The 13,842-nt window shown below is 37.3% G+C and overlaps 1 protein-coding gene across 2 annotated transcripts in view; it reads right to left on the bottom strand.

Moving 5' to 3' along the window:
- KIF15 (kinesin family member 15) overlaps positions 1–13,842 on the bottom strand; it is a 77,531-nt gene that overhangs the window by 44,120 nt on the left and 19,569 nt on the right. For both annotated transcript variants that reach the window (XM_008071372.2, XM_008071373.1), the window contains 7 exons: positions 13,290–13,387; positions 11,516–11,695; positions 5,268–5,477; positions 3,202–3,327; positions 2,929–3,051; positions 982–1,105; positions 158–234 (listed from right to left, as the gene is read on the bottom strand). In XM_008071372.2, coding sequence (XP_008069563.1) covers positions 158–234; positions 982–1,105; positions 2,929–3,051; positions 3,202–3,327; positions 5,268–5,477; positions 11,516–11,695; positions 13,290–13,387 — 938 coding nt within the window. The remainder of the gene's footprint in view (positions 1–157; positions 235–981; positions 1,106–2,928; positions 3,052–3,201; positions 3,328–5,267; positions 5,478–11,515; positions 11,696–13,289; positions 13,388–13,842) is intronic.

Below are 13,842 nucleotides of genomic sequence, written 5' to 3'. Positions count from 1 at the left end.
AAATTTAATCTTAAAGGCAAAATAAGATTTTTCACAGCATTCCTCTACTTTCTTTATTGTCCCGGAACCACTTATTTCACTCAGCAAGCCAATAAAGACCATGTCGTGAAGGCCTAAGATATCTTGAATCCTCTTTATTAATAATTCAGTTTCCTACCTTCTTTTCCTGTTCAGATTTCTTAAAGAATAACATTGCCTCCTGGAAATACTGTATGTAGTTAGTCTTCTCTTTGTCTGTAATTGGTCCAGTAAGAAAGAAAGAGAAAGGGGAAAAAATTTTTCTCTAATTTTAAATCCAAGAGACGAGCTAAAACAGACAGGTTTTAATTAGTTGCTCTTAACTAACCGAAAAAGAACCAAACTATCATTACTTGATTATAAATTCCAAATTAACCCAATCCACATATTAAGCTGTTTTTCAAAGAAAAATAAGTTTCTTTTTATTTAGTTAACATATGTAATAGATGACATATTGTATAACAAAATTAGAAGTGGATCTAAAAAAAATTGGGAAAGTCTCAGGGTGCTGTACACTTCTTATGATATAATTCATCTTCCTAGTTTTCTAGATTTCAAATTAATTCATTCTCCATTAACTATTCTTTGAAGAAAAATAAGTCTCTTGTCTGATTCAGTGAACAAATACAGATTATATATGCTATAACAGAATCTTAGAAGTAGATCTAATGAAATTAGTCTTCTTAGCATTTATTATGAATGAATTAGTCAAATTCATTTTAATTCCCCTTTCCACCATATCTCACAGAACTCAATGCCTACGGTATCTGTATCTGATTACAAACAAAGCATCATGTACTTATTTATATATGTGAAATAAACAGAAAGAGGTAAACAGAAAGAGATACTTGTGGAAAAATTTGGGTAACCTTATTGGATTCTGTCTCTCTACCACTGGATGGCTTTTATGCTATTACTTGTACCCGGTCTTCCCCAAGACAAAAGACACTGTGCTCATCCCACCTCTGGTCAGAAAGTTTTCTGGTAGCATCTGTCCTGAAGTCATCTGGGCCAGTTGTTCTTTGAGCCTCTTCACTTCAGCTTGGAGCTGGCTCACATTTCCTTGAGTGTCTTCATTTACCACTGCCTGTTCAATAATTATTTTGTGTTTATAATTTTTGGTATGATTTGGAGTGATGAACATCAAATAAAACTTCACTTCCATCTCACAAATAGTCAAAAGGCCACTAGAATCACAGTATGCTGGAGTAGGAAGGAAGCATCCTTCTCCTGTGCCTTCATACCTAGAACCAGAGAAAGCAGCACCAGCTGGGCTCTCTTCTCCCTAGCCACTCCTCCCCTAAACTCCCACATTCTTCCCAGCTCTATTGACTAGCCCTGGGCTTTTAGGCGAAGTCACCTTTAGGATCTGGGTGTGTTCACTCAACACTTCCTTCCCTCTGAGAAGCACAGCTTCTTCTCACCCTCCCAACTAAGAAGGGCAAACACCTGGGTAGGTGTCATTTCCTCTCTGTTTTTTCTTTTGGATGAAGGAGACTAACCTCTAAGTGCACAATGACTTGCAGGGCTGGCTCAAGCTCCATCAGCTTGGCAGAAACAACCCTTTCCAGAGGAATCCATCCCTCTGTTTTTTATTAGTCCTCCTAAAAGGAGGGGTTGGTTTGACAGTCCCATTTCTGTTTTTTTCACAATAAATATCTTTATTTTCATAAAGAAAAGTCTTATTTAAGACAACTTCTAAAAAGTTAAAAGGCTACAACTGATGTACTACTGTGGTGCAAGATAGCAATAAGGGGGGAGGTTGTACGTGCATGAGCACAGAGAATATATGGGATTTCTCTGTACATTCTGTAAAAGTCTGTGGTGAAACATATTGCATGGAAAATAAAGTTTATTAATTAAAAAACCAATCTTTAAAAAGGCTCACAAAACCTAAAGGGTAATAACAAGTGCCAACAGCTGAGTCCCAAACAGGTCAAAGGAACCCAGTTGTGAAATACCCAACACTTCCATGAGGAAAAAACACCCTATGATAGTCCCAAATTCCCCACTCTTTTTGTCTTAGGTGAGTTTGCTCACTGGGAAAGATTTTAAACAGCTCATCCTTAAACAAGTGCACCCCCAGCACTTTCCACTGAGAGGCAGCAGCAAGGGGACATACCATTGATAGTAACTAATAGAAGGCTCTTGGTTTTGTTGTTTTGTGTGTTAAGAAGCCATTTACAATTGCTTCTGATTCCTATGGCCAACCTCATTACAAGGTACCACTGTACTTCTGACATCACTGTCACATTGATGACATCGTAATTCTAATTATCACTGCAGTTCTACAATCTCCAAAGACTACTAGCAAGTCACAAGATACTCAGGGTCAGGAAGCTTTAATGACTAATACCCCAGCAAGGGACCATAATCCAAGGAAATAAACAAATGACAAGACCTATCTTCTTCTGATTTACTCAGGGGAAGAAGCAACATGGACCTCCAATTTATAGCTGGTTATAGACCTAAAGCACAGATAAAATGCCCTGGGGCTTGCAACTGGCATCAGAGGTCTTGTAAGATACAGCCCTTAACCTGTGAGATCTGATTCTATCTCCAGGTAGATAGTATCAGACTAGAACTGAATTAGAGGACACTCAGCTGATGTCTGCTGCAGAACTGACTAATTGGTTACTGGTAGGAAGAAAGTCCCACAAACTTACTTTGCTCTTCCTTAAGACAAAACTAATCAACCAATAACAACCATAAGTCCTAATGTAGATCTCTAGTTACATGTGTGATACAGAAGGTTAGGAAAGATAAAACAGAAATCTTACATACAATAAGATAAGCTTTCAGAGAAATAAACAGAAGTTAATGTTGCTATTAGGGCAATCACAAAAATGGCACATTGCAAGTGTAAGTATTTTTCTCATTTATTTAAGAAAGTATACTCGAGTATTTTACCTTGTTTTTAATCAGCTTGGCTCTTTGAGCAAAATTCAGAGTTGACAGGGTTTCCCCAAAACACCTGGATCCAGGATGAACATTTGCAATTATGGCTGTTTTGGCATTACCTCCAAGGGAATCCTGTTTAATGGTAACGGTTTTCAGGTTAGAAATCATAAGATCTTTTTAAGCAAAGAAAATGTACACTCTTGCCACCAAGGCTAACTGTCCCACTACAAACCTTAGTGAGCATAGCCAAAAAGAGCCCAGGAACCCCATGATCTACTTTACCCGTAGTAAGAAAGTAAGTTTGGAGTCTCTGTAGCACACATGTCTCTGTTTTCCATTACCCACATCAACAAGTGCGGTAATCACTTGGCCCAGGCAGCTCAAAGATCGATTTATGTTACTTGCTTCCTAAGGGGTTGAGGAATAATAACAACTATTTAGGTGCACTGGTTACTTTTTGATGCTTTGAGTGAAAATATACCATCTAGCAGAGTTACAATTTTGGATGGAAAGGCTAGTCAGGGACAAAATTAATAAAAAAACAACTAACTTTTCAGCAAAAAAAAAGTGCTCAACTATCCCCAAACTTTTCCTATTTGGTGTATACTGTAATATACTTTTTTTTTTTATTTTAGGAGACAGGGTCTCACTCTGTTGCCCAGGCTAGAGTGCAGTGGCATGATGATATCTCACTGCAAACTCAAACTCCCGGGTTCAAGTAATCCTCCCACCTCAGCCATTCGAGTAGCTAGGACTACAGGTGTGTTCCACCAGGCCCTGCTAAATTTTTTTATTTCATCTTTTTAGAGACAGGGTTCTGTTGCCCAGCTTTGTTGCTCAGGTTGGTCTCAAACTTCAGATTCAAGCAATCCTCCCATCACAGCCTCCCAAAGCATTAGGAATACAGATGTTAGCCACCATGCCTGGCCATAAAATTGTAATTTTACTTTGTTTATATTTTAGTTTATTGATTGGCTGATTAACTTTTTTCTTTTTAGAAATGAGTTCTCACCATGTTGCCCAGGCTGGTCTTGAACTCCTGGGCTCAAGTGATCCTCCCACCTCGGCCTCCCAAAGTGCTGGGATTACAGGCATAAGCCACTGCACCCAGCCAACATTGTAATTTTAGTATAAGAAGACATACACAAAAACATGCAAAGAAAGAAAAGTCATTTCATAATTGTAATAGTTAAAAATTGGTGTATAGGTAAAAACCAGAAAAGACCAGAGGAAAAAAAGTAGAGTAGTGCATTAATGGGCATTTTAAAAAATAAGCTTTAATATTTAAAGGTATAAAGGTATGATAACTAATAACCCACTCCCAACAGCCATAATTCCAGTTTTTTGGGGAGTCCTCTTCATATATCCTAAACTATTGAATCCACACATAATTTATTGACAATTCATATTATAATACACATATGCATACTGACAATACATACTACATAGAGCCTCTGGTCCCACTGCTAATATCTTAGCCTAGGACTAGGTCCTGAACCCTTTACATTTGAAATATTATAAACACAACTGGTCTCCTTTCTCTGTAGGCTCTCCCCTCTTGAATCTGGCTGTGGTGGGTCAGATGACTGTTTCTATAAAACAGGTTTTCTTTATAGAATCATTAATTTGCTTAACAATTACAAATGTTTTCCTGTGTTTGGAGAATTGAGTAAGAACTTCTTGTGGCACTCCTGGTCCTAGATGATCTGAGCCTGCTTGCCTTTTTAACCAATTCATCCACTGATCTATGCTGAGATGTCAAATGCCACACTCACTCTGCATCCACAACTCTTGAGATATCTCCCTGCCAGGCATGTGTTCCCTGTTCCTCTCTTTACTACCCAAATCCTTTTCCCTTTGAGATGACAACTCAAGAACTACTGTTTTTCAATACTTCCCATAAGCAGTTCAGGTCACATTCTTCTTCCTCTGATCCCTGCTGCCTTTTATATCATTATCCTCCCTGGCATCAAGACTTGCCATATCCCATTTATGTTTACTGTCCCGACCCAACAACAAAAATCTCTGTTCCCTTCTGACAGGAGCAATTTCTTATTTCTTTGCAGTTCTCAAAAACACTTAGCTTCGTACATCATGCATCACTTAACAACAGGGATATACTTTGAGAAATGGGTCACTAAGAAATCTGGTCATCATGTGGACTTCATAGAGTGACTCAAACCTAAATGGAGTAGCCTACTACACACCTATGTTATATGGTATAGCCGTTATGCCCTTATGGGACCCCTGTTGTATATGCAGACTGACATTTCAGTATGCACTGCTTAATGGTACTGACCTCTAGAAAGAATTCACACACAAGTGGAAGACCATAATTTCATTCTTACCTTCAACCTCATCCCTTCTGCATGGGTATCTTTTTGCCTTTCAGATCCTGCCAAATCCACCAGGTTAAGTAGGGAGGTCCGTATATTCACAGTCTCATTGCTTTTCTCCATTGACTCTATTGTAATTGTAAAGACTGCATGAGATCTAGAGGATTCTCTATTCATCGATGTTGATGCCACACGTCTGTTCCTCCATCCTCCAGACAACACCTAGGCAAAAGGAAAACTTTACTTTCCTTTGTGTTCCTTTTCCAAGCTAGAAAGCAGAAAGCACAGGATCTAGAATTGGTTTTGCCATCTTTTATTTAAGTTAATTTAAGGTTAATCACAAAATTTCTGCGAATATCTTTCTTTACCTAGATAATGAGAATGTTGGACAAGAAAAATCTCTAAATTATCTTCAAGTCCAAAGTTTTGTCAGTTCTTCTAGTCTACAAAGAGGGATGTAATAACTAATAACCCACCCCCATAGCCCCTAAAGTCACTGATGAGCTTATTTCAAGATAATATTCCATCTAATTCTACAAAGGATAATAAAAAACCCCTTTAAAACAGTAGTTTGGTGGGGAGGAAAAAAATGCTTGGGCTAATTAAGTTACACTGAGGCCAAGGCAGGAGAATTGCTTGAGGCCAGATGTTCGAGGCTATAGTTAGCTATGATTGTGCCATTGCACTCCAGCTTGGGCAACAGAGTTAGACTCTATCTCTAAACAAATAAATAAATGTTACACTGGATTTTACTGTAGGTAGCATATTTGATAACTAGGTCTAAGTAGTGAGAGTACAGACAAAAGAAAAAAAGTGAAAATTATTATGAAAGATGTGCCAAATTCTGAGTTGCTATTCCCTATGGCAAGCAGAAAACATGAAGGTTCAGAAGGCAGTCTCTGGATCGGATGAACATGAGCTCAAACCTTGGCTCCCCTATATACTAGGTGTGGTCTGGGTCCAGTTGAACCCTTTTCAAGGCTCAGGCCTCCATATTTCTAAAATGGGAATAGGGTTCCTACCTCACATAGAGCAGAACATCACTAAGCTTTTTTTTGTTTTTTTTTTGAGTTGGAGTCTCACTCTGTCGCCCAGACTGGAGTGCAGTGGCCGCTCCCGGCCACCGCAGCCTCGCCTGCTGAGCTCCAGCGATCCTTCCACCTCAGCCTTCCGAGTAGCCAGAATTACAGGCATGTGCTACCACGCCTGGCTGATTTTTTGATTTATTGTAGAGATGAGGTCTCGCTGCCCAGGTGGGTCTCGAACCCGCGGACTCAGGCAATCCACTCACCTCAGCCTCCCAAAGGCGCGGGATTACAGGCTGAGCCACCGAGCCCGGCTCATCACTAAGTTTTATGTGCATGAATCACCTAAAGATCTTAATAAAAATTCAGATTTTGATTCAGTGTGAGGTGGGTCCTGAGATCTTGCATTTCTAAATGAGCACTCAGATGATGCTCGGGAACCACATTTTGAGTGCCACAGTATATATAGGGTAGAATGGGAAATTAGTATCCTTTTTTTAAAAAAATATTTTTATTGTAAAACTGTGGGGTACAGTTCGGGGTTAGGTATACAAATGTTCATTATGCAAGGAAATTAGTATCCTTACCTCAAAAAGTATATTGAAAATTAAGTAAAATATTGTATACAAAAGAAGTCAATACAGTGCTTGGCACCTACACTCAATAAATGCCAGCTGTCATAAACCTTTCTATTAACCAGCCACTGTATAAAAATGAAATTATTTGTATGTTTTATATTTCTTGGACAGTAGTTCATGCTTCCTTTTCATAATATTAAATACTGCATATTATATATTAAATATTAAATAATGATACATTCACCCAGAGGCAGAAAACAAAAGAGTTCCTCAAACATGGGAAAAATCCCCAAATATGACTATCTGCATAAAAGCCAGGTGTAGACCAGGCATGGTGGCTCATGCCTGTAATTTCAGGACTTTTGGAAGGCTGAAGTAGAAAGACAGCTTGAGTCCAGGAGTTCAAGACCAGCCTGGGCAACATAGTGAGAACTTGTCTCTACAAAAAATAGTCAGGTGTGGTGGCATGTGCCTGTAGTTCTAGCTACTTGGGAGGCTGAGGCAGAAGGATAGCTTGTACCTAATGTACCTGTTTGAGGCTACAGTGAGCCGCGATTGTGCTACTGTACTCCAGTCTGGGCAACAAAGTAAGACCTTGATTCAAACAAACAAATAAACAAACAAACAAAAAAAGCAAGATGCAAAAGTAGCACAGTATGCTGTCTTTTGCAACACAAGAAGGAAAAATATAAGCATTTTGCCTAAATACTTATACAAAATCAAAATGCAAACAAAAAATACTTGGTGAATGTTCATGGATTGGAAGATTCAGTATTAAGATGTCAATTCTACCAATGATTGGCAGATTCAACACAATCCCACTCAAAAGCCCAGTAGCTTTTTTTGCAGAAATTGATAAGCTGGTTGTCAAGTTAATTGTTAAAAAGAACAATGTTGGAGAACTTACTCTACCTGATCTCAAAACACTACTCAGCAACAAGCTATAATAACCAAGATAGCTTTGTATTGGTGAAAAGAGATGTAGAGATCAATGGAACAGAAGAGAGTCAGATATAAACTCATACATGTATAGTCAATTGATCTTCAAATATGCAGTGACAATACAATGGGAAAAAGAAAGTTTTTTCAATAAACCATGCTGTATACTGGATCAAAAGCAAAAAGGCAAGAAAAGAGAAAAAGCATTAAGTAAAACAGAGAAACACTAAGGAAGATAGTGGAACAGTCCAACAATATCAGCAATCATATTAATATAAATAAATAAGGTAAGATACTGTCCAGAGTGGTTTAAAAAAAGTGTGTGTGTGTGTGTGTGTGTGTGTGTGTGTGTGTGTGTATTTAGCTATGCGGTTTATAAGAAACACAACATTAAGATACAGAAGGACTGACAGGAAAACATACTAGGCAAATCCTAATCAAAAAAATGCTGAGTAGTATATGAAAATCAAGCAAAGGGATTTGTAAAGCAAGATTTGTTGATAGGAAAGTACATGGTTAATGCAAAATTATAAATTCAAATCAAAGGAAGATAAACTACTCTATACTCGTATATGCACCTAATAAAACAGTCTATAGAAGGTCCTTCACATAATTTCATTCAACATTTATTGTGACGTTGATAAGGGAAAAAAAACTCAGTTCCCAGTCAGGGTCACTGTCTGTGTGGAGTTTGCACATTTTCCCCACATCTGCATGGGCTTTTATCTGGGTACTCTAGTTTCCTCCCACATCCCAAAGATGTGTGCAGTAATAGAACTGGCACATCTAAATTATCCCAGTCTGAGTGTGTAGTGTAACTGTGAGAGTGTGTGTGTGCACGCACGTCTATAATGAAATAACAACTTGTCTAGGGTTGGTTCCCACCAACTGCAACCCTGAACTGGAATAAGTGTGTTGGAAAATAAGTGAATACGAATGATAGTTTTAAAAAATTCATACAGTATACAATAGTCATACAAATGCAGCATAATAAATGATGCAGTATGAAAGCTCCTGGTGAGTCCCCCCCATATTTGTTATTGTTTGTTTTTGAATTGTATGGTGGCAGAAGGTGCTCCTGACAATTTTCCCTTTGCAAATATTTATTTTTTGATTTAACCTACCACCAGTGTGACTACTGTCACTCACTGATTCACTAAAACTTGGGTAAAAAATTGTCTTACTTGTTTTTATTACTCTATCTCTCTCTCATTTAGAACAATGAAAACATGTAAGCTAAAGAAATATTAGGTCCATTTAGTATTACATAGTTGTATCACAAAAGAAAGGACAAAATGAGCTAAACATCCAGCTTATGAAGTTGGTAAAAGAAAAGCATGATAAACCCATAAAAAAGTAAAAACAAAGAAAATTTTAAAAAGTAAGCCATATAAACAGTATCAACTATGTAAAAATGAAACAAAATGGCAGTTATAGCAAAGATTTAAAAAATGAGAACACTAGGGAACAACTTTATGCCAATATATTTGAAAACTAAGAATGGAAAAATTTCCAGAAATATGTAACTTACTAACACTGACCCCCCAAGATGAAGTAAAATAAAATAATTCTTATTTGTAGTTTAAAATCTTCTCACAAGAAGAATAGGACAAAGGGAAATTACAGATTGATCTCTTCTGAAGAGAGATGAAAATACTTGTATTAGTCAGTTTTGCATTGCTACAGAGGAATGTCTGAGGCTGGGTAATTTATAAAGAAAAGAGGTTTATGCTTGAGTCCAGGAGTTCAAGACCAGGCTAGCAGCATAGTGAGACCTCATCTCTACAAAAAATTTTAAAAAGTAGCTGTGCATGGTGGTACACACCTTTAGTCCCAGCTACTCGGAAGGCTGAGGTAGAAGGATTGCCATAGCCCAGAAAGTAAGGCTGTGGTAAGCTGCTGCACTCCAGTATGGGCAACAGAGTGAGACCTTGACTCAAAAAAAAAGAGGTTTGCTTGGCTCATGGTCCTACATGGCACCAGCTTTTACTCATGGTGGAAGGCAAGGGGAGATGGCAAGTCACATAGCGTGAGTGGAAGCAAAAGAGAGAAGGGGTGTCAGGCTCTTTTAAACAACCAGCTCTCACTGTGAACTAACAGTGAGAACTCACTCATTACCACAAGAAGGGCACCAAGTCATTCATGAGGGAATCTTCCCTCATTACCCAAACACCTCCCACCAGGCTCCACCTCCAACACTGGGGATCACATTTCAACATAAGATTTGGAGGAAACAAACACCCAAACTATATCAATATTAAACAAAAGACTAACAAACCTATTCTGGTACTTATCCTGTTAACATGTTAAAGAAGAAAACCACATGATCATCTCAACAGACGTCAAAAAAAAGCATCAGACAAGATTTAACACACATTCTTGATTTTATAAGATAGTTAGTAAGGTAGCTGATTATAAAAGCATTTTATAAAAATCACCTGCATTTCAATACACACCAAACAGAAAATGTAATTTTTAAAAGAGACTATTAAAGCAACTGGAAACATAAGGCACACTGCAATAAAGTCAACAAAAAATATGTAAAACTTTTATAGTGAAAATTATTAAAATCATATTGCAAGAAATTAAAGACCTAAATAAGTGAAAAGATTTACCATGTTCATGCCTGGACTGAACATTGTAAAAAATTATGAAGAGATGCTTAACTATAATGTAATTTCAGTAAAAAACCCAGCATGAATACACACACTAGGCTGCATGTACAGCCTATCTCTTACTGTGGGAGTCTCAGTTTAGACAATTTGAATCTGAAGACTTGTTGAAATGAAAGGATAAATTAATAATAGAATATTATACATCAATGAAAAGAAATGTAATACAAAACAGATGAATTTCATCTGAATTTAACCATGTTGAGCTAATGAAGTCATAGAAAGCTAAACATATTTTTTCAAACTCAAAAACAGATAAAACCAATATATTAATATATACATAAATATGGGATTTAAAAGTGGAACAAAATGATAATGACATTCAACATAGCGCTTAATTTTGGGGAGGAGCCAGGGATATGGGATGAGGAAGAACAGAGAGGTAAATAGGCTAGTCTTGGTGATATGTGGGCTTAAATTGTCTGATGGGTTCCTGCAAGTTCACTTTAACATTATGCTTGCTAACTTATATGCAAGTGAAATATTTTGTATGTATCAAATATTACACAATAAAAAACAGTTTAAAATCAACTGGTGAGATCTGATTCCATAAAAATGTAAGTAAAATATTTTGTAAATTTCTGTAAAGGGGTTTGTTTGTCCTGAGCTGAATAATCAAAAGAAGATGGCTTTTGACACTAACTAGTGCTTTCAATACCTAACAAGCAATCAAAGGTAGAAAGAAGAGAACAGCCAACTGGTTTAAATGCCAGAGTTTCCAGGAACTCCTCAAACAGGCAGCTCCCAAAGAAACAACTGAAGACATGTGGACACTAGTAAACTATCACCACATGGTGGTTTTTAAGAGTACCTGCTTAGAATGAATAACACCAAAATAACGCAAAATCAAGCCACTCAAAGTTCTATTTTAACTAAGGGATATCTATAAAATATAGCCATATTCTTTTTTCTTTAGTTCTTTTGAATATTCTGTATTATGTCTTTATGACATATTTTGGCACCACAAGTTTTACTTTTTTGAGATTGGGCTGCTTTCACAGCATGCTTGTTGCCTAAGCATCAAAAAAATACTCATGGCAGGGTACCTGATAGGCTTCAGCAGCTGAGGTTACCACCTGCTCCACTGCACCAACAACAAAAACCCCCTTCTTGATATGCTCCCTTAAGTACAGTCCAGCTGATGCAGAGTCCAGTAGGTCATATATCTGCTCGTTGTAGATTTCAATAAAGGAACATTTACAAAGGAAACTCTTTCCAGCTCCAGCCTGCAAAAGAGAAGCCTTGTTTAGACACATTATTTTCATGTGTTCATTCCTAGCTTTCATGAACATTAATCTTGTACTTGCTTCACAAGATACAAATTTTCTAAAATATTAAGTTGATGCATAAGTTCACAGCATTTGTTTCTGGCATGGCAACACTGTGATGTTGAGAATATATCGTGTGTCATTTGTCATTTGGAGTGACAATATTGTGCTTGTGAATACATCTTGTATTTAGCAGATTTGAAGAAAATTAGGGTCATTTGTGGGCTAAAGAAGTGTCATCCAGGAAAAAAAAACAAGCACTTCCAACACACTCTTCTGTTTAACAGAGGAGTAAAGACAGCAGAAGAAACTAGAAATATTTATGCTGTGGACAGGGGCGGGGAATGCCATAAGGGAAAGCACGGCAAGAAAATGGTTTCAAAGAGGGTCCCTTTGTCCTGAGTGATTCTCCACGTTTAGGAAGGTTTTTAAAAAACTTTTGCCACAGCGAAAAACATTATGAACTTATGCATCAACCCAATATTATCCTTGAATACAATATAAGATACCTAAAAGCCAGTTTTTAGAAGTCTAGATAACTAGTTCAACACAGTATATTTTAAAGCAGCAAACAGTGGGCCAAGGAGCACTAGAGGTCTCTAAAGACAACCCAGAGTCAAGATAGGCAGATGGGAATTGAGCAGTTTAGTTGGGCAATTTAATTTTTGTCTGCATTGTATATTGGACTTCCTTATAAAGTTATTTAAAACAAGTATTATGCTCTTTAAGAGACTGAAAACAATTTAAAAGACTATAGGATGTTTAGCTACAGAAATGCATGGTGCCAAACTTATTTTACTGCCATGCAATTTGCATGTTACGGATAGAAAATTTCTGTAAAGGAGTGTTTAACTAATGTTATATGTTTTCTTGGTACACAAGTAATGGAACATATAACACTAATGGTTCCAAGACTAGAATTGACCAAGCTAAAGATGCACTATTATGAGAATGACCCAAACTGGGAGTCAATGCAAGAGGAAAGATCACATCCCCAGGATGATGAAGCTGTACCACATGTGGAGAAAGAAGATCAAGGGAAAGCAGTAGCAGGTGCTACAAAGAATGTCATGAGGATCTAGGGACACCTATAGTCACCTGTGAGTCTACATGCAGGTAGACAATGGGGCTTAGTGTATCTGATTTTCCTTGGTTGAGATTTTTACATTTCCTCTCTTGCAAAATCTTCTTTTGAGAGCCTCAGAAGTACTACTTTCCTTTCTTAAAAGCCAGCAACTTGGGTGATGCATGTTTTATAGGCAAAAAACTCAATTAAATTGAAATTTAGAACTCAGAATCCTTAATTTTATCTTAAGAATTGAAATGTGGGCAACCCTCCTTCAGGTTCCCTCTTGCTTAGGAGCTTTTTTGTCTTCTTAATAAACTGCTTTCTCAAGAAAAAAAAAAAGAAAGGTTTTTTGGTACCATACTAGACTATCCACATTGTAGAGTACCATCCATGCCCTTCCATGTATCATGAGCTAATTATTAGTAGTTGACTACTCAAAATTAGATATTTCATAAAACAACTTTATTTTTACAGTGAGTTTACCTTTTCTTTTTCACGTTCAATTAAGGAAAATAAATATTCAAAACTCCGTGGGATTACTCCTCTTAGGTTATGAGAAAAGTTATCAGATTCAGATGGTCCTAAAAGAATGTAAAAAAAAAAAAAAAAAACTGTTGGTCTTTATTCTATTCCAAGTATTTATTCCATTCCAAGATTCTTTTAAAATGGCAACACTGGAATGCAATTTATAAAGAAATAAGATGACACATTTTATAATCAGCTTCCTACTTGTACTCCAAACAAGTTACATTTAGGTCTGTGAGAGATAATGGAATAGAACCTGCCCATCAATAGGACTAAAGGAAAGGCCTACAGTAGCCACCAAACAATTTTTAAAAGTAATTGTTTGATTTAAAAAAAAAAAAGCTAAGCCGGGCTCGGTGGCTCAGCCTGTAATCCTGCACCCTTGGGAGGCTGAGGTGAGTGGATTGCCTGAGCCTGCGGGTTTGAGACCCACCTGGGCAGCGAGACCTCATCTCTACAATAAAAATTTTAAAAATCAGCCAGGCGTGGTAGCGCATGCCTGTAATTCCGG

This window comes from Carlito syrichta, unplaced genomic scaffold (assembly GCF_000164805.1).
Source record: "Carlito syrichta isolate Samal-C Ts95f unplaced genomic scaffold, Tarsius_syrichta-2.0.1 Scaffold314298, whole genome shotgun sequence".
Classification (NCBI taxonomy): domain Eukaryota; kingdom Metazoa; phylum Chordata; class Mammalia; order Primates; family Tarsiidae; genus Carlito; species Carlito syrichta.
The sequence above is the reverse complement of the archived record's forward strand: the minus strand, read 5'-3'. Positions and strand labels throughout refer to the sequence as shown.